At 34.9% G+C, this 25154-nt stretch overlaps 2 protein-coding genes across 9 annotated transcripts in view; one reads left to right on the plus strand and one right to left on the minus strand.

Annotated features, from left to right (window-relative positions):
- The window catches only part of SYTL5 (synaptotagmin like 5), a 219226-nt gene that overhangs the window by 68574 nt on the left and 125498 nt on the right, over positions 1-25154 (minus strand). For all 8 annotated transcript variants that reach the window (XM_034423804.3, XM_087871277.1, XM_034423803.3 and 5 more), the window contains exon 3: positions 2807-3019. In XM_034423804.3, the coding sequence (XP_034279695.1) occupies positions 2807-3019 (213 nt within the window). The remainder of the gene's footprint in view (positions 1-2806; positions 3020-25154) is intronic.
- LOC148113421 (uncharacterized) lies at positions 19431-21558 on the plus strand. Its single transcript, XM_087871290.1, has one exon. It carries the CDS (start codon positions 19497-19499, stop codon positions 20532-20534), a length of 1038 nt encoding a protein of 345 aa, XP_087727416.1. The 5' UTR covers positions 19431-19496; the 3' UTR covers positions 20535-21558.

Consider the following 25154-nt stretch of genomic DNA (forward strand, 5'->3'; position numbering starts at 1 on the left):
TTTTTACAACCTCTTTGGCTGAAGAGGTTGTAGAAAAAATGCTTTTAAAAGGTTAAAAAAAAAGCCTCTGACAATCCCAGCTGAGCAACGCAATCAGAGGCTTTTTTTTTTACTTTTAAAAGCAATGCTTTTAAAAGTAAAAAAAAAAAAGATTGCGCGCCACAGCTGATCACTCCCCCTCGTGCGCTGTTCTACTTACCACATGCCTCCTTTTGGCATGCACTGCACATGCACATCTCGCATTTGGTGCGTGATGCGCACTGCGCATGTGCAGCCAACAAACCGGTAGTAAACTGGTTCAGATTTCACCACTGAACCAGAGCTTCATAATACCAATACCAATAACGTGTCAAGCAATAAAGCCTTGAGGTCACGAATATACAGTAAACAATCTAAAGTTTCAAATGGGTTATTTAAGCTAAATTAAGATAAAGTGGTTAATCAAATTTGTGATGGCAAGGGGTCCTGTCAGTCTGAACAAGTAACCAAATAAACCCATTAAAATTAAACTGTTGCCTTCAGGGTTCTTTTAAACTCATCATACACTGTTATTAAGATTCTTATGAAGCTGGAAATTAGTCTCTGAGTAGAAGTGGGCAATATTTTTTTCCCTGTTGATTGCTGCAAATCAGCTAATGAATGGGTTGCTTTTTTTTTCTTTTAAAACCTTCCCTCCCTCCCATGCACCAGGCTGTAAAAGAAGGGAGATCTTTCCAGAGATCTGATTCCTTGCAGAGAATTTTTGGAATTAGACCAAGAACACAAGTGACCAAAGAAAATAAAGAGCAGTGGGTTATGGTCAGAGCCATCATGTTGATTTTATCAGCCTCTAGTAGATGACTACTCTGAAATCATCAACTGGCCACTCTTGATTTAAGAAGGATCCATTCAAGAAAACACTATAGCAGGGAGATTAATATTTGTGACTATGGCTACTATAAAGCCTATAATATATTTATTTATTTATTAGTTCAATGTATATGCCACCCTTCTCCGGAGACTAAGGGCGGCTTACAATGCGTATATATCCTAAATAATGACTAATCTATCCAAGCTGCTGACTACTCAACTATATCTCATGTATTTTTATGGAATAAGGAAACCCTCTAGTATAATTAGGTTTATTTAGTAAATAGGGAGAGACATGTGAAAAGCCAGTGTTTCAATTTGTTTGCATACAAAGTAAAAATTAAACCTTAAGTTGTTTATTTGTAGCAATAAACAAAGCAAACTTAATAAAGATTTTAATCTAGAAACCTTTTATAGCTGTAAGATAAAAATAACCAGAAACACTGTGATGCTGAAACTTTGGTATTACCTTCACTTAACCTACTATTGCTTATACTAAATGAAGGGAGTTTTATTTCACTAAGCTAGCATTTTAGGACTGTGCAAAACTTCTGAAAGGGATACTTCACCTTCTGTTAGTTCCTGAAATGTTTCTTCCACAAAACTATCTATGGCTGTTCACCGGCCTGAGTCCTTCGGGAGAAGGGCGGTATATAAATTTAAATATTAAATTAAATTAAATTAAATTAAATTAAATTAAATTAAATTAAATTAAATTAAATTAAATTAAATTAAAACATTGAAGCGGCTGCTTTGGAAAATATCCCTAATTCTCTGCACGTGCACGAAGAGACATTTCTTTGGAACTGCCTTTGATGTGTATGGATGTACACCTGCAAGGGCAACAATCTTGGAAGAAGTCACAAGAGCCTTTCCAAGGATACAGATCCTTTCCCACTTCAAAGACAGATGCCTTGTTTGCATTGACAGTTATTGGTTCACATAACTGAACTGGGTCAGCCCCAACTGCGCACAAAACAGGGAGTAGGAGGTGAATGCAGTTTAGATGTAGTCCTCCACATATGACCACATTTGAGCCTGAAATCTTGGTCACTGAATGAGGAGCCTCATGAATGCTTCGTTTCATGTCCACAATCCCAGCTCTTCAGTTGCAGTTATTAAGGGACTGTGCGGGTTCTTAAATAGACTATCAGGGAGAGGCCTGGGTCTTCTGAGCCTTCCAGTGGGGAGGGGCAATGCTGGTGAATGCCAGCATTCTGAAAAGATCACAATGTTGGCATTCACTGGTGTTTTTGCCAGATTTGAGGTCTGTTCCTGCAGTACATGGGAGGATCCCCCCCCTTTGCAGGGAATCTCTTTTGTGTGTACGTTATAAGTGAGATTTGATCTTTGATAATATGCTACACTACTTCTTTTGTCATTCTCTTCATGTTCTGTTAAAAGATATTTAAAAGTGTTTCCATTGTTTTATATTAAAATATACAGTAATACTAATAATACATAGATAACATCAAAACATAATTTTATTTCTGCACATTCCAGACTTTGAGAAGCTTTTTATTCTAGAGATCTGCTACATCAACCATTCACATGTCATCTAAATACATTAAGAATGCATGACATGCTTTGCTTTTCCTTTGACCTTTTTCCTGGTGCTGGGAGCCATTATGCTATTGTACAAGATATTCTTACAGATAACCATATGTTCTCAGTACTACCACTGCAGTCTGTTAAGAGGTTCTGAGTCATCACACCCACAACAATTCTTGAGTCCTTAAAACAAGGTAATGTTTATTAGCAACTCACTGAACATTTTTCACTTCAGTGCCCTGTTAACAAGGAAAAGTCTGACCTCAGATGAATGTCTTGGTTCAACAAATTAAGCCCCAAATGTCTTTATTCTTCCTACCATTCCTAGCCTATTATTGATAATTATATTTTCTGACAAAAGTAAGAGATCAGGAAAATGAATCTGGTATTAGAAAACAAGACTTACGTAATTTTATCACACACTGTGCACTTCCAACTGCCATCAGTTCCTAAAACATGACATTTGTTACAAACTCTCAGGCCACATATTTGGCAGTGGTCACCTCTGTCAAAAATTAAGCCCAAATTTTTCTGACAGCGAGTGCAGACCCTGCTGTTATGTTGCTGGTGATGCCGTCCACCTTTACGTTTCACTTCCAATAACTCATTCTTTAGTTTTCTAGAAAAGAAAAGGAAAATCCAGAAGTCCACAAAAACATCTTGAAATATATGAATTTGCTGTTTCATTAATAGTCAAAGGGCTTATGCAAGACACAATTTGAGAATGGCATCAAAACTGATGTATACCTAATATTTTTAACCCTTTGCCCCCAGAGAGCATAAAATATTCTATAGCAGTGGTTCTCAACCTTCCTAATGCCGTGACCCTTTAATACAGTTCCTCATGTTGTGGTGACCCCCAACCATAAAATTATTCCTAAAACCATTGAAAATATGTGTTTTCTGATGGTCTCAGGCGACCCCTGTGAAAGGGTCATTCGACCCCCAAAGGGGTCGCGACCCACAGGTTGAGAACCACTGTTCTATAGGCTGATTTTTTACACAGCAGCCTTGCAATCAAAAGGAAAGACACACAAATCCCAATACAGAATCCATCTAGCTTGCAGGTCTTCTGAGAAATGAAATGCTGGTATACCTGCATAAGGTGTCAGACTAGTAGTGAGGAGACCCACGTCAATCACGTCGGTCAATCATGGAAATTTCCTCGGTCACTTTGGTCCACTCTCTCAGCCCAACATATCTGCTTGCAGGAAAATAAGAGGGAGGAGTTCCATATATGCTACTTGAGATCCTAAGTTAAAATTGGGATGCGTGTATGCTGTCAGTTCAGTGTCAACTCCTGGTATTAGTGTCTGGCATTTTCTTGGGAGCATTTTCAGAAGTGGTTTGCCATTGCCTTCTTCAATGCGGTGAGAGAATACAGGTAGTCCTCAACTTAAGACCACAATTGAGCCCAAAATTTTTGTTACTAAGTAAAACATTTATTAAGTGAATTTTGCCCCATTTTACAAACTTTCTTGCCACAGTTGTTAAGTGAATCACTGCAGTTGTTAAATTAGTAACATGATTGCTAAGTGAATCTGGCTTCCCCATTCACTTTGCTGGTAAGAAAGTCACAAAAGGTGACCTCATGACCCTGAGACACTGCAACCATAATAAATATGAGTCAGTTGCCAAGTGTCTAAATTTTGATCACATGACCATGGGGATGCTGTAACAGTCATAAGTGTGAAAAACAGTCTTAAGTCACTTTTTTCAGTGCAATTGTAACTTTGAATGTCACTAAATAAACTATTGTAAGTCGAGGACTACCTGTAATTGGCCCAAGTCACTTGGCTGTTTTTTTGCCTAAGCAAGAGTAAAACTCATGTTCTCCTGACCTCTAGCCTGGTGCCTTAACCATTATAACTGGCTCTTACAAGTAAGAAAGGCTGTCCAAATGAAGGAGCAGGTCATGACTGATGACAAGTTCAGTCCAGACTATTTGTTCTGTCATGGATACTATAAAATCTTTTATCCATTATAAAACAAGCTCAAAAGTAGTTATAGGCAAAGGGATGAAGCAAATGGATGTGGGATGTGAAATCATATTAACATGGTTGGGACATGTATCATAATTTGATTACCTTACAGCAAGAGACAAAGCTTTGTTCAATTTGAGTCAATAATCCAAGTGTGATATATTAACATTTCACTGCATTAGTTGGAGCTTGATCCTGAATCCCAGTATAGTTTTAGCCAAACAGCCCAATAATCTGTCTCCATAAGGCAATTATGCAGATTCTGCAGAGAGGCAGCTGTTAAGCGTATACAGCATTTTTTTGTGACTCATAAAACACTTGTACAGTATGATATGCATTTCCTCCAGAGAAGGAAGATTCAGAAGATTAAACCTATGGTGTTATGAGCTATACAAAGGCATCATACTTGCTGCAAAAGGATAAGCAAATCTTCAGAAGGAAAATGCTAAAATACCCATTCTGTTATTTTTGGCACCATCTCTTTCAAGTCAATACTGACTTTTCATTCTATCTAATCCAATTCTGACATACTATCTTGAAACTAGCTACAAAAGTAATCTTTTTTTAAAAAAAGTTTATTTATACATTTTCATTTAACATGCATATGTGCTTTGTGAACAATGTATTGTCTGGGTCAATTTGCTTACATAATAATACTTTTCAAGATCCTAATTTATACCTCTATTATTCAACCATTTATAAAACAAGTCCCATGTTCAAAAATACTCTATTTTCTTTTTCTTTTATCTTTAATGTTGGTATGTCCATTTCTGCACAATATAATATTTTTTAATTACATTCTTCTCTTGGTGTTTCCTCATTTTTCCAGTACTGTGCAAATACAATTCTTGCTGCTGTCAAAACATGTAGTATTAAATACAAATTCCCCTTAGCATACTTTTCTGGTACTATACCTAACAAAAATATTTCTGGTTTATAATCTATATGCAGCTTTAACATTTTTTCTATCCATGTATTTTTGTCTAATATTTCTTTGCTTTCACACGTCTACCACATGTGATAGTACGTGCCTGGTGTCTGATTACATTTCCAACATTTGGCGGACATGTTTATAAACATCTTTGGTAAGTGCCACCTATAAAATATTTTGTATAAGTTTTCTTTATAGGTAGTTGCCATTGTCAACTTACAGTTTCTTACCCAGAGTTTTTGCCATTTTTCTAATTCTATAGTATATCCAAAAAAAATTGCCCATACTATCATTGTCTTTTACACCTGTTCATCTTCCATTTTTAAACTTAACAAAAAGTTACATAGTTTATTAACTTTTCATCTACCTCAACATTATTTGATCAAATATTGTTTGCTCTTTGTAGAAGCCATATACCCTAACATATTCCTCATATCTTGATTGTATTTGCATATGTGGCCACCATGATAGGTCCACACCTTGATTTTGCAACTCATGTTTAGTTTTAAGTTTCCCTTCCACAAAATATCTTTATATGTTAAGATTTTTTTCCAGATTTACTACATTTGGATGTGTAAATGTTTCCATTGTTGAGAGCCAAACTGGTATTTTCAAATAAATTTTTGCTTTCACCTTTTCCCATACTATGAGTACAGCATTTCTTATATACTGTCTTTCAAAATATCTATGAGTCCTATTTTTATCATACCATAAAAAAGCATGCCATCCTAATTGGAGGTCATGATCTTCCAGAAACAGTAATCTTCTGTGTCCAAGAGTTATCCATTCTCTCACCCATGTTAATATGGAAGCTTGATAATAAAGTTCCCAATCTGGCAGTCCAAAGCCCCCATTATTTTTAGTTTCTTGCAACATTTTCAATCTTATTCTTGCTTTTTTCCCTTGCCAAATGAATTTCAGAATTGTTGTGTTTAGCTCATCAAAGAATTTTTTTCCTATTTTTATGGGAATCGTTTGGAATAAAAAAGTAGCTTCAGCAAAATATTCATTTTTAAAGTTGCAATTCTCCCTACCATTGATAATTGCAAATTTTCCCATTTCTCCAAATCTGCTTTCATTTGTTGTAGTAGTCTTATATAGTTATCTTCTTTAATTATTAGACATCTTGCTATTAAATATATTCCCAAGTATTTTACTTTCTTAACTATCTGTAGGTCTAATTTTTTGGTCAATTCACCTTTCTGTTTTTCTGTAAGATTTTTGACTAATATTTTAGTTTTATCTTCTCCATATTCTTCTATTTTTCCCATTAACTTAGGGCCAGTTTCCAGTGGTTCTTCTAAAATAAATACTAGGTCATCTGCAAATGCTTGTAATTTATATTTTTCCTTTTTTATTTCCATACCTTTTATTTCAAAAGTAATCTTTGTCCTCTAGCATTTGTACTGGCACTGATAAGGCACTCTGAGTCACACATACATCCATATGTTGAGGCCCAATTTACTTTACAAATACAACATTAATATAAGGTGACCAGACATCCCGCTTTTGGCGGGACAGTCCCGCTTTTGAACAATTTGTCCTGCATCCTGCAGTGTTTTTAAAAAGTCCCGATTTTTGGAAAGAATGCACGGCGCAGTGGTGGGTTGCTCCCGGCTGCCTCCTGAGTCCCAGCTGATGGCTAGAGGGAAAAAAACTGTTTAAACTCTTGCCGCGGGGCTTCAAAGGGCCGCCCTACAGCTGATCAGTGTTAAAAGAAAACAAATGAGTAGACCGATGCCTGCAAAAATAGAAAAAACAGCCCCTTACAACTTCCGCATAGGTTAATTAGCACAAGTTGATTAGCTTGGCTTCCCGACTCTCAGCTGATTTGCTCTCAGCTGTTTTGCTCAGGGCTCTGTAGTTGCTAGCTGCAGAGTGCTGGAGATTTTTTCCCCCTAACTATGCTTTAAAAACGAAACTGAAAGTAAAGCAGGGTCTTTGCTGCAACGTGGCAAAATGAGGCAGAGAGAGATTTCTTTTTCTTTTTCCTCACCAAAAAAGGTAGGTGCAAAACTGCAAACAATGGGAAATTTAGGGCAAAAGAGGAGAGTTCAAGATTTTAAAACACAAAAGAAAAAAAGCTCTATTTAACTAGGGAATTGTAATAATTGAGATACTATTAATTATATATTGTGTTGAAAGCAGAAATGGTTAAGTTGTGGTTTGGAGGAATATATGGGGGAAATTATTTGCTTTATTATTATTGGTAAATATAATTAATTGATTTACATAATTACATAATTAACCAATGTGAGGATGGATATAAAAATAGATGACAATGGGAAGGGGTATAATATAGAATAGAAGGGAAAAAATGAATTTGATTAAGATTAGAGATGAGGATGAAGGGTAATATTGGTTTTTTTAAAAAATAGATGAGGAATAAATATGGCAAAAAGGAAATATAGAAATCGTAAATTTAATTGAAATGACTAAACACTGTTTAAATTTGTGAACCGGCCAAATATTCTGTTCAAAGAAAATACATTGTATGTTTGTATGTGTGTTTCTAATTATTGCTATTTATTCATATTTGTTCTCTTTTATTCTTTAAAGTTTAACAATTCATTCTTTATCTTAATATCTTTATATTTGTTTGGGGTTGGCTTTCTTCCCTTTCATCTTTTTTTTTTGTACAGCAATCTTTCTCCTCAAACCTACCACCTCTCTCTTTTCTTTCCTTCTTACTTTCTCTTCCCCCCCCTTTTCTTCTCCTCCCTATTTCCTCTTCCTTTTTCCTTCTCCTCCTCTCTTCCTCCCTCTCTTACCCTCACTCCTACTCTAATTTCCCTTCCCTTCCTTCATCCCTCTCTATTGCTGTAGCCTTTTATGCATATGGATTACTCAGAGGGCTGAAAAAGTTATTTTTGACTGGTCTGGTCCTCACACTTTTGACCAGTCCTCGAACTTACGACTGTCCTCACATTTTACATTTTTGCCCTATCTTGTCATCATGGTGAAGAGAAGCAGTTGTGAAATGAGTGACATGGTTGTTAAGAATGCTGCACGGGCATAAATGTGAGGATGGTCATAAGTGTGAGGACCAATCAAAAGTGCGAGGACCTGTCAGAAATGATTTTTTTCAGCCCTCTGGTTAGTCCTTTTGTGCATATGGACTACTCAGAGGGCTGAAAAAGTTATTTTTGACTGGTCCTTGCACTTTTGACCAGTCCTCAAACTTACGACTGTCGTCACATTTTACGTTTTTTGCCCTATCTTATCACCATGGTGAAGAGAAGCAGTTGTGAAATGAGTGACATGGTTGTTAAGAATGCTGCACAGGCATAAATGTGAGGATGATCATAAGTATGAGGACCAGTCAAAAGTGCGAGGACCTGTCAGAAATGACTTTTTTCTATACACATAGCCATGGCCACCTGGTCACATGACCAGCTAGCCACGCCCACCCAGTCACATGACCTCCAAGCCACACCCACAAAATGGTGGGTGTCCCGCTTTACCAATGTTAAAATCTGGTCACCTTACATTAATACTGCATTAATGCATCATCAACAAACTGTACTAATATTATTTTTTTCTAGCTAGTAGCCAGCAGCTTCCATAACAAACCAAAAATTGCACCAAAATATGATAGATATGAGGACTTCATCATGCAAATGCCACCAATACTCTGTTGTATCCCAACTTTTGACATAAGTTGTAGTATTTACATGATAACATTACTATGCAAATTTTCTTATTTCTCCCCACTTCCAGCCCTATGCAGATCCCTTTCCTAAGGGACAGAGCAGAGACATTGTGCAAGTAAGCATAACTGGTATTTCATCTGTCTCCTCCCTTAAACTTCCTTCTTCTTCTTCTTTTACAGTAGACTCTACGTTACCTATATCTTCATCAGGGATATCATTGAATATTTGATTTTCAGTAATAACATTATCATCATTTCTGTAATCAGCTTGCTCAAGCTTATCCCAACCTACATGCTCCAAGAATTTTGCACTAGAGCTACAATAAATGCTAGTGGTTCCTGACAACAAGAATCTAAACAATCAGTGGTTCGATTCATATTTATTTTTTATTTTTTTATTTTATTTCAAATTTATATACTGCACCTTCTCCCGAGGGACTCAGGGCGGTGTACAGCCCAATAAAAACATACAATACAAACATTAAAAAAAATTAAAAGGATATATATTAATTTGGCCCCAATTTAAAATAACAAACTGATTAAAAATATTTTAAAAATATGTTTAAAAATATGTTACGCCAGCCCGGCTTGCTAAAAAAAGAAAGTTTTAAGGGCACGGCGGAAGGCACCGAGGTCTTGGATTCTCCTTATCTCTGGGGGCAGCTGATTCCAGAGGGTAGGTGCCCCCACAGAGAAGGCCCTCCCCCTGAGGGTCACCAGCCTACATTGTTTGGCTGATGGCACCCCGAGGAGGCCCTCTCTGTGGGAGCGCACAGGTCGGTGGGAGGTCATCGGTAGCAGCAGGCGGTCTCGAAGATAACTAGGTCCTATGCCATGGAGCGCTTTAAAGGTGGTAACCAACACCTTGAAGCGCACCCGGAAGACCACTGGGAGCCAGTGCAGTTCACGCAGGAGCGGTGTTATGTGGGAGTGCCAGGCGGCTCCCGTGATTACCTGCGCGGCTGCATTCTGGACCAGTTGGAGCCTCCGGGTGCTCCTCAAGGGGAGTCCCATGTAGAGAACATTGCAGTAGTCCAGGCGCGAGGTGATGAGGGCGTGGGTGACTATGCACAGGGAATCCCGATCAAGAAAGGGCCGCAACTGGCGGATCAGGTGAACCTGACAGGTCTCCCTGGCTACAGCCGTCAGATGTTCCTCCAAGGACAGCTGCGTATCCAGGAGGACTCCCAGATTGCGCGCCCTCTCTGCAGGGGCCAAAGACTTGCCCCCGATAGTCAGTGATGGAGTCAACTGACTATATCGGGATGCCAGGAACCACAGCCACTCAGTCTTGGAAGGGCTGAGCTTGAGCCTGTTCCTCCCCATCCAGATCCGCACAACCTCCAGGCACCGGGACATCACTTCAAGGGCATCGTTGGGGTTATCCAACAAAAAACATTTTTCTAACTCTCTGTTGTCCCTTCCATCTTAATGGAGAGGGAATGTGAATCCAAGCAGGAGCACCAAATGTATGCAAATAACTAAGATTATGTTTTCGACCATGCCATAGTTTTTTTTTTAATAAATTTTTATTTGAGTATAAATATTAAAAAAACATAACATAACATATACACAACAAACATTTATACAACATATACACAAAAAGATTTTGTTTTCTTCTTAAGCATTTTTTCAAAGTGACATTCTACAATTCTACTTATATTTCTTCACCTCTCCTTAATCTAATAACATTTTTTTTAAAATCGGTAATATTTCCCCCTATATTTTTTTGTTTATTTCTCATTTTTAACCAATTATACCAATTATTCCATATTTTGTAATAATCTGATTCTTCTCTTTTTGTATTTCTTTGGTTAACCTATCCATTTCAGCACATTCTAAGATTTTTTTCTATTACTTCTGTTTCATTTGGTGTTCTTTCTTGCTTCCAATTTTTTGCATAAGTTATTCTTGCAGCTGTTAGTATGTGAATTGTGAGATATTTGATATCTTTAGGATATGATTTATTAAAAATTCCTAATAAAAATGTTTCTGGTTCTTTTTCTATCTGTGTTTTTGTTATTTGTTCCAACCATTTTTTAATGTTAGATCAAAATTTCTTTGCTGCCGGGCATGTCCACCATAAATGATAGAAGGTCCCTTGTGTCTTTTTACACTTCCAGCAAATCGGGCTATTTTTAGGCTGTATTTTTGCCAGTCTGGTTGGAGACATGTGCCACCTATAAAACATTTTCAGTTGGTTTTCCTTGTACGCCGCTGCTTTCATTAATTTTATGTTTACCTGCCAGAACTTTTCCCATTTTTCCAAAGGTATTGTATGTTTGATGTTTTGAGCCCATTTAATCATCGTTTCTTTGACTGTCTCTTCTTCCATTTTATAGCGTAGAAGAAATTTATAGATTCTACTAATTAATTTGTTTTCTGAATCTAATATAATTTTATCTATTTCTTGTTTTTGGTTATGAATTTCATATATTTTTATATGTTCTCTGTATTTAGATTGTATTTGAGTGTAAGTCCACCAGTCTATTTCTCTGTGTAAGTCTGTCTCCAATTGTTGGTTTGTCTTTAATTTGCCTTGCTAGTCAATTATATCTTTATATCTAATTATTTTTGTCTTATCTGTTAGATTTGGGTGTCTAATTGATTCTACCGGCGATAACCAATTTGGTATCTTCATATAATGCTGTTTTTTAATTTTAAGCCAAATTTGTAGTAATGAGTTTCTTATTGTGTGTCTTTTAAAATATGAATGTGTTTTGTATTTTTCATCCCACATAAAAAACTGCCAGCCAATTTGGAGTTTGTGTCCCTCAATTCTTAAAGTTCTAGAGTCCTTTAGTTCTATCCAGTCTTTGACCCACGATAATACTGCTGCTTGATAGTATACCTCCCAGTCAGGGAGTGCAGCTCCTCCTCTATTTTTTGTATCCTGAAGCAGCTTAAATTTTATTCGTGGCCTTTTCCCTTGCCATATAAATTTAGATGTTATTTTATTCAGCTTTTCAAAAAATGATTTATCTATTTTTATTGGGGTAACCTGAAACAAATATAGAAATTTAGGTAGAATACTCATTTTGATGGCCGAAATTCTTCCTAGGAGTGAGATACGTAAATTTTCCCATTTTTCTAAATCTTTCTTTGTTTGTTCTAGTAGTTTATCATAATTATTTTCTTTAATTGCTGACATTCTTGTGGATAACCAAATTCCTAGATATTTTATTTTTTGTTTTTTTTTATTGAAAAGTTTTACAAAAAGTTTACATATTTCCCCCCCCCTTCCCTACCTCAACCTCCCCCCTCCCCCCTCCTGTTCCCAGAACAAATTACAGGGTATAAACTTCAACAATCATAATCAATCCTAATCTAAACAATTATGACATTTCACATCTCTTGTTTCTTCAATTCCCTAATTACCCGCCTAGCTTTATTACTTAAAGACACACTAAATATCTATATAATCATTCATAACCTATCTGCAATTTCTTATTCCGATATTTATTTTGAATATAATCTATCCACCTTCTCCAGTCTCTTAAATATCTTTCATTTGAATGATCCTTCAGGTACGCCGAGATTTTTGCCATTTCCGCTAGATTTATAACTTTCATTGTCCACTCTTGGATTGTAGGTAAATCTTGCTTCTTCCAATATTGTGCCACCAACAGTCTTGCTGCAGTTATTAAATTCAAAATCAATTTGGTCTCTATAACTGTACAATCCATAACTATACCCAAAAGAAACAGCTGTGGTGTAAATTTCAACCTTTTTTTAAGAATATTTTGTAAAATCCACCAGATTTTAATCCAAAACGCTTTAACCTTTTTACATGTCCACCAAATGTGAAAATAAGTGGCATCCTCACAATTACATCTCCAACATTTTGGTTGTACATTCGGATACATACGAGATAACTTTTTTGGGTCTAGATGCCATCTATAAAACATTTTATAAAAGTTCTCCCTTAAATTATCATTTTTTGATATTTTATTTTTTGTTGTTGTTTGGATTTGTATATTATCTGTCAATTCTTCTGTTTGAGTTTCCATAAGGTTTTTTTACAATTAGTTTAGATTTACTTTTATTAATTTTTAGTCCGGCCACTTCTCCAAATTCTTCTATTTTTTGGAACAGATTAGGTATAGATTCCATAGTATTTTCTATCAAAAACACTAAGTCATCAGCAAAGGCCTGGGCTTTGTATTCTTCTCTATTGATCTTTAAACCTTAAATTCCTTGATCTTCTCTAATTTTTTTCAGCAGGATTTCCAATGATAGAATGTACAGTAAGGGAGAGAGTGGGCAGCCTTGTCTGACTCCTTTTGTTATATTAAATTTATCTGTTATGTCATCATTCATAATTATCTTTGCTGATTGGTTGGTATAGATTTCTGCTACGATTTTTCCAAATTTTTCCCCAATTTGCATATTTTGTAATTGTTCAATCATAAATTTCCAATTTTGGTTATTGAAAGCAGAAATCCATTTTGGTCTGGGTGTATATATGTATTTAGTACTGATTTAATTCTTTCGGCCAGAATTGCTGCAAATATTTTGTAGTCGGCGTTCAGTAATGAAATAGGTCTGTAGTTTTGAATTAACTGGAGGTCTGTATCTTCTTTTGGAATGATTGTTATTATCGCTTCTGTCCATGATTTTGGTATTTTGGCTTTCTCCATGGGTTCATTGTATAATCGCAACATATTTTCTCCCAGTACTTCTTGCATTGTTTTATATATTTCTACCGGTAGGCCATCAGGTCCCGGTATTTTATTGTTTTTTTGCTTTTTCAGTACTTCATCTAATTCTAATTTAGTTATTGGCCTATTGAGGATTTCTCTTTGTTCTTCTGTGATTTTTGGCATTCCAGATTTTCCTATGTACTGTTTTATCTTGTCTTCCTCTATTTCTTCTTGATTATATAAATTCGCATAAAATTTCTTAATTTCTTTTTTGGCCTCTTTGCTATGTTGGATTTCCCCTTTATCATCTCTCAGTTGGTACATCGTTCTTTTGTTCTGTTCTTTCTTCAGTTTATAGGCTAACCATCTGCCTGTTTTATTTGCGTATTTGAAATAGTTTTGTTTTGCCATTTTTATTTTTTGGGCTAGTTCTGTTTGGTTTATCAAATTCAATTTATGCTTAGTCATTTTCCATTCTTCCTTTATTATTTTGTCCTGCGGCTTTTCCTGGAGTTTTTGTTCTATTTGTTTTAGGTCTTTCTCTAATTTCTCTAATTGTTTTTTCTTCTCTTTATTTTTTTTTCCTCGTATATGCTATTACTAGGCCCCTTATATATACTTTTAGGGTATCCCATGTATTTTGCAAAGAGTTTTCCTCTATTTTATTTATCTGAAATAATATTTTTAATTCCTTTTCTAACATCAAATTAAATTCTTTTTCTTTACATATTCTTTGATTCATCGTCCATCTCTTATGTCTTCTTTCCCCTTTCCAGTTTATGAATAGTGGATTATGATCTGCCCATTGATTTGTGCCTATCTCAATTTTTTCTACCTCTACTTTGATATTTGGGGTCATCCATGCCATGTCCAGTCTTGACCAGGAATTATGCGGATGAGAGTAAAAAGTATATGGGCCTCCTCTTCATGTGTTTCCCTCCATACATCTGCCAAGTTTAGTTCTTCAGCCATAATAAAAAATTCTTTTGGAAGTATTTCCTTTTTCTGTTTTTTTTTTGTCAGTTTTGTAGTCCTTATTTGCATTTACTATTGCATTATAATCCCCTATTACACAAATATCTTCATATTCTAACTCTGCTAATTTTGTGTGTAGGTCTTTTAAAAAATCCTGTAGTTTTTGATTAGGTGCATAAATCACTACAATTAACATTTTCCTCTTTCCTCTTTCTAATTCTACCATCACCATTTTACCTTGCTCATCGGTATAAACTAATTTAGATTGTATTTTTTCTTTTACGTAAATCACTACTCCTTTTTTCTTTTTTTGGGCCAGGGATGAGTATAGTTTTCCTAGTTTGGGGTTTTCTAGAATTTTCTGATAGTCTTTTGGAATGTGTACTTCTTGCAGACATATCACATCTGCTTCTAATTTTCGTAATTTTGTGAAAATCTGATTCCTTTTCTTTGGAGCATTTAAGCCATTAATGTTTACCAAAAAGAGTTTGATTGGTTCATCCATTGCCTATCGTATCTGTCTTTTTGTGTTTCTTGTTTCCATCCGTGTCTTTGCTTTTGCACCTTCTCTCTCCTCTCTCTCTTTTTCTTGCCTCTGTCTTATTTCTTTTTCCTGATTCTCTGTTCATTTTCTGCTATAGAATTTTGAATACCCCCAATTTTATCATTCATGGTCTTAATATCCTCCCTAACTTCTATTTCATTTCTTATCTCTGCGTGGAACGTTCTCATTTCTTCCTGGTTTTCTGCTATTTTTTCTTGTGTTTTGAGCAGTGTTTCCTGGATCTTTTGAAACATGTCTTGTATTACATTTGCTGCCATTTCCAGCTTTTCTTTTTCTTTCCCCATCATGCTATCTATTGTTTTTTGTTGTAAAGGGGCAGGAGTCATTACTATCGTATTTGTTGTAGGGTTTTTCCCTGTTTTTGTTATGGTGGATGTTGTAGACATTTCCAATATTCGTGTAAAGCTTTCCAGCCTTAATATCAATTTTTAGGTTATTCCTTGGTATCTCTTTTCCCCTCCGCACACCACTTATACTCCACACAACTTATTTATATTATATTATATTACTAATTACCCCACTTAGGCAGTTAATTCCTACTCACAATACAAATCAATTTACTTATAGTTATTTCATCAGTCAAGGTTTTTAGTTTTGATTTTCTTAATTTTCTAATTAGCAATCTTTTCAATCACTCCCTTTATCAATCAATCTATCTCAAACATATAGTCAACTCATTTGCTACTTTGTATTAAAGTTCCAATCATTCACTTTAACAATAATTCCTTATCTTTTTTTTTTACCACCGTTTGTAATTTATAGCTATAAAATTTATAGCTATAAAAATATTATTACTTATATATTTCTTTTAGATGTTAAACGTATTGGCTAATTAAACAGTTCAAAATTAATAATTCACTTCCCTCTTAACTTAGTTTTTATTTCTTTGGTCTTTTGTTTGTCTTCTTCTTTTACCTCACTCCTTCAGTTATTTTACAGTAATTAAAACGCGATCTATGTCCGTCTCAGTCCTTTTTACTTGTCCTGATATTCAACTCTCTGCATTCAGTTTTCAGGTCTTTTTAAACTTAAGTTATTATTATCCAAATTTATTATAAATCCAAAGTCCAAACAAGTCTTCTGTGTCCGCGAACTTCGCCACTTAGTCCTTAGTCCTTTCACTCCTCTTCCGGTATTTCAGCCTCTGCGCTCAGTTTTCCAATCTTTTTGGGTTTAAATCAATTGTAAATCCCGAGTTCAAACGGATTGTTTATATTCACAGAATCCACAAACTGGTCCCTCTGCTCACATGTAAAAATCCGCTCTCACACCACTTCCTTCGTCTTTTTCAAGCGCTATTTCTCCTTCTCTTATATTTGCTTAGTCATTCTATGGGTTCTTTCTCTTCCGCGCTGTGATTATTTCCTTTTTTCTTTTCCTCTTGTACCGCCACTGTTGTAACTTCACTTGTCTTCCTCTGTTTCGATCGTGCGTCTCCTGTTTACCGCCTCTATTGTAGGTGATCTATCTGACCGTCACTCGAATTTGCTTCCACTTTTTGCTTCAATCTGGGCGGGCACCATCACTCCTGTCCGCCAGAAAAGCCGACTTCTTCTCCACCAATTTAAGAGGTTAATCACTCGACCTCCCTGATGACAGCGCAACACCAGGGGGCTTCGTGAATTCCTCTTTCATTTCCCGATCCCTCCGAGTTCGGGAATGCTCTTAAAGAGCAATTAATAAGGAAATTTAGGTATCAGAGACGGAGCCTCGGTTTCCTCACCCGTTCATGATGACATCACCACCGGAAGTCCCCCATGCCATAGTTTAAATGGTAATTCTCCAGTAGATGAATTAACAACATTGTTTAAAACATGGTTGGCACACATAATGGCTTCACCCCATAAGGTTTCTGGCAAACTAGAATCTGCTAACATACCTCTAGCCATAGCTTGCAGTGTTTGACCTCTGAGTTCAACATAAGCGTTGTGCTGTGATCTATACGGGGCAGAACGTTTATGCTCAATACCTGCCTCTTGCAACATATTCTCTAACCTTAGATTAGTAAACTCGGTACCGTTGTCTGTTACCAAGCAAACTACTTTATGTTTCTGCTTCCTCTCTACAAATCTTAGCCAGTTGTTAATACGCTGAAATGTGTCAGATTTTGTTTTCATCAAGTAACAGAAACCATATCTAGAGGAATGATCAACAATGCTTAGTATATAGCAGGCTCCCCCTAAACTGGGTTGTTTAGGTCCAATTAGATCTGCAAACACCACTTCTAATGGTCTTTTGGTTTTAAACCCATTGATTCGGTTTGCTGGGGTTACTTTGCTTTTCTCCTGATTACAGGCATTACAGTTCAGATATTTAGTACATGGTTTTAACTTTATCCCTTCAGATAACTCTACTGTCTTTTTCTTTTTAAATTATCTTTATTTACATTTTTCATTAAAAACAGAAGACAACACACCATATAAATAACATACAGGACAACACAACAAAAAACAAGCATACCTATAAGTAGTACCTTAATAACCTAGTATTCGGTACAGTATTTCTATATTATATTCCGGAGAAGATAAAACAACTTGTATACCTTTATAAATCAATTAGGTCTATCCGACCTCACTTTACTTGTATAGTATAAGTTTCTCAATAGATACAATTCCTCATCTTGTTTGGGTTATAATTTCCTCTTCTCTAGCCAAACATATAATTTTTCCCAGAATAAACATGTTTGTGTTTGGTCTCTATCTTTTAGTTTTTTAGTCAATTTATCTGCTTCCGCACATTCTAAAATCTTCTTTATAATTGCCTCCTCTGATGGGATATTTTGATTTTTCCAAAATTGAGCATACGTCAATCTCGCCGCTGTGATAATCTGTAATGCAAGATACCATGAGTCTTTTTTAATATTTTCTGGCTTGGAACCGAGCAGGCATGTCTCTGGTCACCATTCAATCCTTTCATTTAAAATCTCATTAAGCCATTTTTTTATTTTTCCCCAGAATTTTACTGCTTTCGGGCATGTCCACCACTAATGGTAGTAGGTGCCACGCTCAAACCCACTTCCAGCATTCAGCAGACTGTCCAGTGAACATTTTAGCTAGTCTATCGGGGGGGAGATGCCACCTGTATATCATCTTGTAGATGTTTTCTTTGTATGCCGTATAAACTACTAATTTCATATTCCCCCACCAAATCTCTTGCCATTTTTCTAAATGGATTGAATACCCAAAATTTTTTCCACAGGCAATCATTGTATCCTTAATTATCTCATCACCTATCTCTATTCTCATCAACAATTTATAAGTTTTCAAAATCATGACTTTTTCTTGGCCCATCAGGATTTTGTCTAATTCTTGTAAGTCAAAGTTTATACCTTTCCTATCTCTGTCTTTTTTATATTTAGATTGAATCTGTAGATAGGTCCACCAATCCACTTGCAGTCCTCGGGAGTTCAATTCCTGTTTAGATTTTAATTTTCCTTGTACATTCAGCAAATCCTTATATATTAATTTTTTTGCAGGGTTATAAAGTTTGGGGTATGTCAATGCTTCTAGAGGTGATATCCAGCACTGTGTTTTAATATAATATTTTTTACTAACTTTTTCCCAGTTTCGAATTAAAATATTTCTTATGTAATGTCGGGTGAACCATTTGCTTTGTGGAGTATTATCTCTCCAAAGTGCCATATGCCAACCCTGTTGTAGGTCGTAACCTTCTATTTTAAGAAGACGACTATTGGGGGGCGTGGTTATGGCCGTGGTATTGTGAGGACATTTTCTCCACTTCGCAGGGCATTTTACGGAAGATAAATGTGGATTAAAGTGTTTGAAATGCACCGATAAGGACCAAAATTTTATAAATTGTATCGGAAGAGCTACTGGCCCAGCAGACTGACTTTGGAATTGGTAGGTCACCCTGAATGACTCGAATTTTGAAGCTTTTCATAGCGTGGGAAAGTGGAAGGAGTGAGGAGTGACCAGATAGGCAGTCGCGATTGTGTATTTGGAGCAAATAGCTGCCTTTGTTCTCATTATTACCACGATCTGTGTTTGTTTTTGCTGTGGAATAAAGGCACGGAACATCAAAAGACCGGTGGAAAGGGGGTTTTTTTCTTGGAAGAATATGTGAATTTTAAGTTGATCTTTTGTTTGTGAAAGTGCCTGAGTCGAAGCGGCAAAACGCATTTCTGGGCAGTGCCTTCCAACGGATGTTACTTTTTCTTTTTCTTTTTTTTAAGGGAAATTACGTAAGCTGAATTGAGAACTATAAACTTTTATTGTTGGTCCTTTTGAGTGCAATAATAAGATGTATCAGCTTCAATTGTGGATTGCTGTCCCTTAATCTTCATTACAGACCCTCTTGGCAAAAGTGGATAATTAAAACTTATTAAAAAATGGCGACCCAACAATCTTTAGAAATGCAACAAATTGCTGTGGCCTTAACTAAAATTGGTGAAAAGATATCAGGACTGTCAGATAGTATGGATAATATGATATTGGAAATTAAAAGAATGAAGCAAGAAATGAATGAAAATTTTGCAAAGCAAACAGTAGAAATGACAATAATTAAAGATGAAATTGAGCAGATTCATACACATGATGCAAAGATAGATCGGCAAATTGGAGAAATCTTTTTTAAAAATGAACAACAAGATAAAAAAATTTGTCTTTTGGAAGAAGAAGCGAGGAAATATAATCTGGTTATTCGAGGAATTCAAGAAGAAAAAGTGGACAATTTGAAACGAGTTTTAAAATGGCTCAATGACCTGGATACACAAATCACATTTACAGCAACAAATCTGGCAAGTGTTTTTAGAATTGGGTTTAAAAGACAAAACGGCTTAAATAGAAATGTACTTGTCAGATTTGCAAATCTTAGTGACAAATTGGAAGTGATGGTGAAAGTGAGAGAGATGGGTGAAGCTTTGAAATTTGAGGAGAAAATTATTCAAGTCTTTCCGGATATATCAAGAGAAGAAAGAGCGTGGAGATTTTTTTTGAAGCCAATTACAAAGGTTCTGAGAGACAATGGAATTAAATATAACTGGAGGCCGCCACAGCAACTAAAATTTTTTTATAAAGGAAGAATGCAAATAATTACTTTCGAAACAGATGCAGTGTTATACTTACATGAACTTGGATTGATTGTAAAGTATGAGGACATAACAGAGATAAAAGATCAAATGCTCAAGATGGGTGGAACATATGCAAAAACATCAACACCAGAAGAAAAAGGGGCTGCTGGAGGACAAGACCCTAAAGGATTAAAGCAGAAGGAAATCTCACCTGCGATGGTTGAACAAAAGAAAAGTTGTGATGATATAATGGGAGATGGAACGGATAAGAAATTGAAGGATCTTGAAAAAGAATTGCAGGAAGCTGAGTGCGGGGAGAAGTTACCACCCTTTTCTCTGAGAGATGAATTTAAGTAGACTACCCGAAAGAAGTGACCCGACCATTAGCACATCCCCTCTCCCCCACTCTCTTTATAGAGGCGGAAACTAATTGAGGATGTGGGGGACGAAGATTGTTTGTTATTTAATGTTTGATGTGTCTTTTGTCCCTTTTTATTTTTTTTTTATTTTTTTTCTTCTATGTTGAATGTTGTTTGGAATGTGGGAGATTGGTGCTGGGATCTGGGCACAGAAAGGAGGGGAAAGGATTAAAAAAGTTACAGTTTAAATGGGTTTAATAAAAATAATGACATGGAATGTGAAGGGTACAGGGAATCAGATCAAGAGAAGACGATTGGAACTTAAAATTAAAAGAGATCTACCAGATATATTATTTTTGCAAGAAACCCATCAGAAATCTGAAGACTCAAATAAAATGTATATAAAGGGTATGCAAATTTATGAAAAATCTTTTGGAACTTCAAAAGCTAGAGGAGTTGCAACATTGATATCAGATAGGGTATATTTTGAAAAAGAACAAGTAATTGTGGATGAAGAAGGAAAATATGTAATAATTGTGGGAAATATTAATGAGGAAAAAGTGACACTGGTTAATTTATATCTACCGAATGAGAAGCAAAAAGAATTTCTTGAAAAAATAACTAAAATTTTGGAAATTGAAAGTGTAGGGAAAGTAATTGTGGCTGGGGATTTTAATTTAATTAGAGATAAAATAGATAGTACTAACCCCACTCGTTGTGGAGGAGCAAATAAAATGGGGACCTTAAATAAATGGATGTTTCAAAACGGCGTGGTGGATGCTTGGAGAGAAGTGAAAGGAACTGAAAGAGTGTACACTTTTTACTCTAAGATACATAATACATATTCAAGAATTGACTATATCTTAGTTTCTAAAGATTTGTTGAATAATGTGGATAAGATAGATGTGGGAATTTTTAAGGATTCTGATCATGCAGAAGTTACGATGGAAATAGATTTTAATTTTGAGAAAAAAGGAAGTTGTTGGAGATATGATGAAAAACTGTATAAAAATGAGGAGGATAAAAAATGGATATTTAAAAAATGGGAAGAATGTTGGAGATTGAATGATAATGGAGAGGTTAAATTTGAAATTGTTTGGGATGCAATGAAAGCAGTGTTTAGAGGGGAAAGTATCAAGTTATCAAGCAGAAAATATAAAAATTATAAAAATAAAATTGAAAAAGATAAAAGCCAGATTAAGGAATTGGAGAATCAATTTTTGCTTACTAAAGAAATTTTTTTTTTGGAGGAACTAAATTTGCTAAAAAATAAATTGATAGAAGAAGATATAGAATTGGTAAAAAAGAATATGAGATATTTCAATAGGAATTTTTTTGAATTTAGCAATAAAAACTCTAAGCTATTGGCAAGGATGGCGAAAAATAAAAGAGAGAAGAGAGAAATTGGAGCCTTGATAGATGATAAGGGTATAAGATGTTATAAAAAATTAGAAAAATGTGAAGTGGTCAGGAACTTTTTTCAAAATTTATATTCGAAAAAATTAATTGATCGGGAAAAACTGAGAAGTTATTTAGAAAAACATGTTGTGAAAATTGACCAAACATATAAAGACTTGATGGAAGAAGATATAACACAAGACGAGATTAATGGAGTAATACAAAAAATAAAATTAGGGAAAAATCCAGGTGAAGATGGATTACCTGCTGAGTTTTATAAAGAATTTAAGGAAATAATAATACCAAAATTGCAAAAACTATTTAACGGAATTTTACATGGTGGAGAAGTTCCATTGTCATGGAACAAAACGGTGATATCTATAATCCCTAAACCAGATAAAGACTTAGAAAGGATTGAGTCCTATCGGCCCATCTCCTTAATTAATCAAGATGCAAAGATATTTATCGCCATTATAAGTAATAGATTAAGTAGATTTATAGACAGATATATAAGTTATAACCAAGTAGGCTTTGTGAAGGGTAGATACATGAGTGATATTGTCAGAAGAGTATTAAATATTATAGATGTTGCTGAATATAATGCTGATAAAATAGGTATAGTATCATTAGATATTTTTAAAGCTTTTGACTCTACAATGGGAAACTATTAAAACAATTGTTGAGGTACTAGGTTTTGGTAATAAGTTTATACATGTTATTTCAAAACTGTATCAAAAAAGTAGTGCAAGAGTGAAGGTGAACAGAAGAGATAAGATTGGAAGCGGGTACGAGACAAGGATGTCCCCTGTCTCCAACATTATTTTTATTAGTTATGGAAATTTTGACTAAAATGATAGAAAAAGATGAAGAATTGGAAGGGTATAAGGGATATAAGATAAATCTGTATGCGGATGATACTTCGATTATTTTGAAAGATATAGAGAAAGATTTGAAAAAGATACATAAGCATTTGGAAGAATTTGAGGAAATGACAGGTTTGAAAATAAATTGGTCAAAATCTGAACTATTAATGAATAATAATGGTAAGGAGTGGGAGAATATGCAAGAACAATTTGGGATAAGGATTAAAAAACATTGAAATATTTGGGCATAACACTTTCACTCAAAGTTAAAGAAATGAAAAAACTAAATTATGATGTGGTGATGAATGAAATTGAGAAAAAGATAGATAAATATAAAATGATAAAGTTGTCTTGGTTTGGTAGAATTGCAATGTGTAAGATGATGTTGTTGCCAAAGTTTAATTTTTTATTTGAGATGTTACCGTTAAACTTGACAGAGAAAGATATTGAAGGATATCAGAAGAAATTGGATAAATTTTGCAATGGTGGAAAAAGACCTAGATTAGTGAAGAAAATGTGGTATCAAAATCAAAAGGAAGGTGGATTAGGAATCCCCAAACTACTCAATTATTATTGGGCTTATGCTATTCGGACTGTGGTAAAAATATTTAAAGGTGAAGATAGTCATTGGAGAGATTTAGAATTAAAAGACATCAAGAGATTTGGCTCAACATGGTTTTTAGATAAAGCCAAATCAAAATGTGTAATTAATAGCTATTGGTTAAAGGGACTGAGTAAAATTTGGAATAAATTTGTTAAAATTTTAATTCCAGATATAATTTTCTTAGGGAAGACAATTGAAAATTGGCCGATTAAAACTAATATAAGTCGTGATAGGGTAATGGAAGATGAAAATATACAAACTATAATAGATTGGTTAAAAACTTCAGAAAATGAAAGGAGGAAAAAAGAAATAATTGAAAAATTGGGTTTAGGCTGGTTTGAAAAAATACAGATAGAAAAATGGACTAAGAAGGTAAGGGACAATTGTTCGATAAGTAGAAGTAAAACTGAATTTGAACATTTAGTATTCCAAATTATGAAAGATGAAATTGGGCTAAAGGGACTCGTTAGTAAGATATATAAGATTATAAATTTTGATGGAAAACCACAAAGGGTGATGAAGATGAATTGGGAAAAAGAACTTAATATTAAAATATCAGATTTAGATTGGAATGTGAATTGGAAGAGTAGAATTATGAAGACTTTATCTGTAAGGATTAAAGAGCATAATTATAAGGTTGTTTGGAAATTGTATTTGACTCCATTAAGATTGTCATTGATGGATAACAAAATTAGTAAACCATGTTGGAGATGTGATATGGAATTAGGGACTTATGAACATATGTGGTACAAATGTGATAAAGTTAAAAAGTTTTGGCAACAATTGGAGGAAATGATATTTGAAATGATGGGGAAAGCAATAATATTGAGACCAGAAACTATACTACTGTTGATAATTAAGGAAATAGAACCAACAAAATATGAGAAAGAATTGATTAGAATTATGATTATAATGGGTAGAATTATAATAGCCAGATATTGGAAATTAGATGTGAATTTTAGAATAGAGGAATGGTATTGTGAAATGTGGAAATTAGCTTTAAACGATAAAATGACATGTGATATTAAAATTAGAAATGGTGACTATAAAGAAGATATTTTCTGGAAAATTTGGAAACCATTCGTGGACTATGCGCTGGGAAAATTGGATGCTTCGGTACCTGTACCCCGAGAACGTGGATTTTGGCGATCATGAGGATATATCCGAAGAACCAAATCTTCCTTTCTTATGTATAGCACAGGGTGAAATATTGTATATGTTGTTTGTAATGTTAGTAATTAAAAAAAAATAATAAAAAAAAAAGACGACGACTATTACCTAAAGTAATCCATTCTTTTACCCAGGCTAACAGAGCGGCTGAGTAGTAGTTCTCCCAACATGGTATGCCCAGGCCTCCTCTTTCTTTTATCTCTTGCATCATCTTTTTTTTTTTTTTTAATCCGTGGCTTTTTCCCATGCCAGATAAATTTAGTTATTATTTGGTTTAACTCCATGAAAAACTTTTTGGATAAATTCACTGGGGTGGTTTGAAACAAAAAGTTGAACTTCGGTAGAACGTAGGATTTTACTGTTCTTACTCGTCCTAGAAGTGAGAGTTGTATTTTACCCCATTTATCTAAATCTTTTCTTGTTTGAATTAATAATTTATTATAATTGTCTTCTTGTATGCTCGAACATCTGCCAGTTAGCCAAATTCCCAAATATTTAATTTTGTTAACTACTTTTAATCCAGTCACTTCCTGTAAACCCTTCTTCGCTTCCTCTAAGATATTCTTAGTTAATATATTTGTTT

The sequence above is a fragment of the Pantherophis guttatus genome, chromosome 5 (genome assembly GCF_059756535.1).
Source record: "Pantherophis guttatus breed Tessera chromosome 5, ASM5975653v1, whole genome shotgun sequence".
In the NCBI taxonomy this organism is placed as follows: domain Eukaryota; kingdom Metazoa; phylum Chordata; class Lepidosauria; order Squamata; family Colubridae; genus Pantherophis; species Pantherophis guttatus.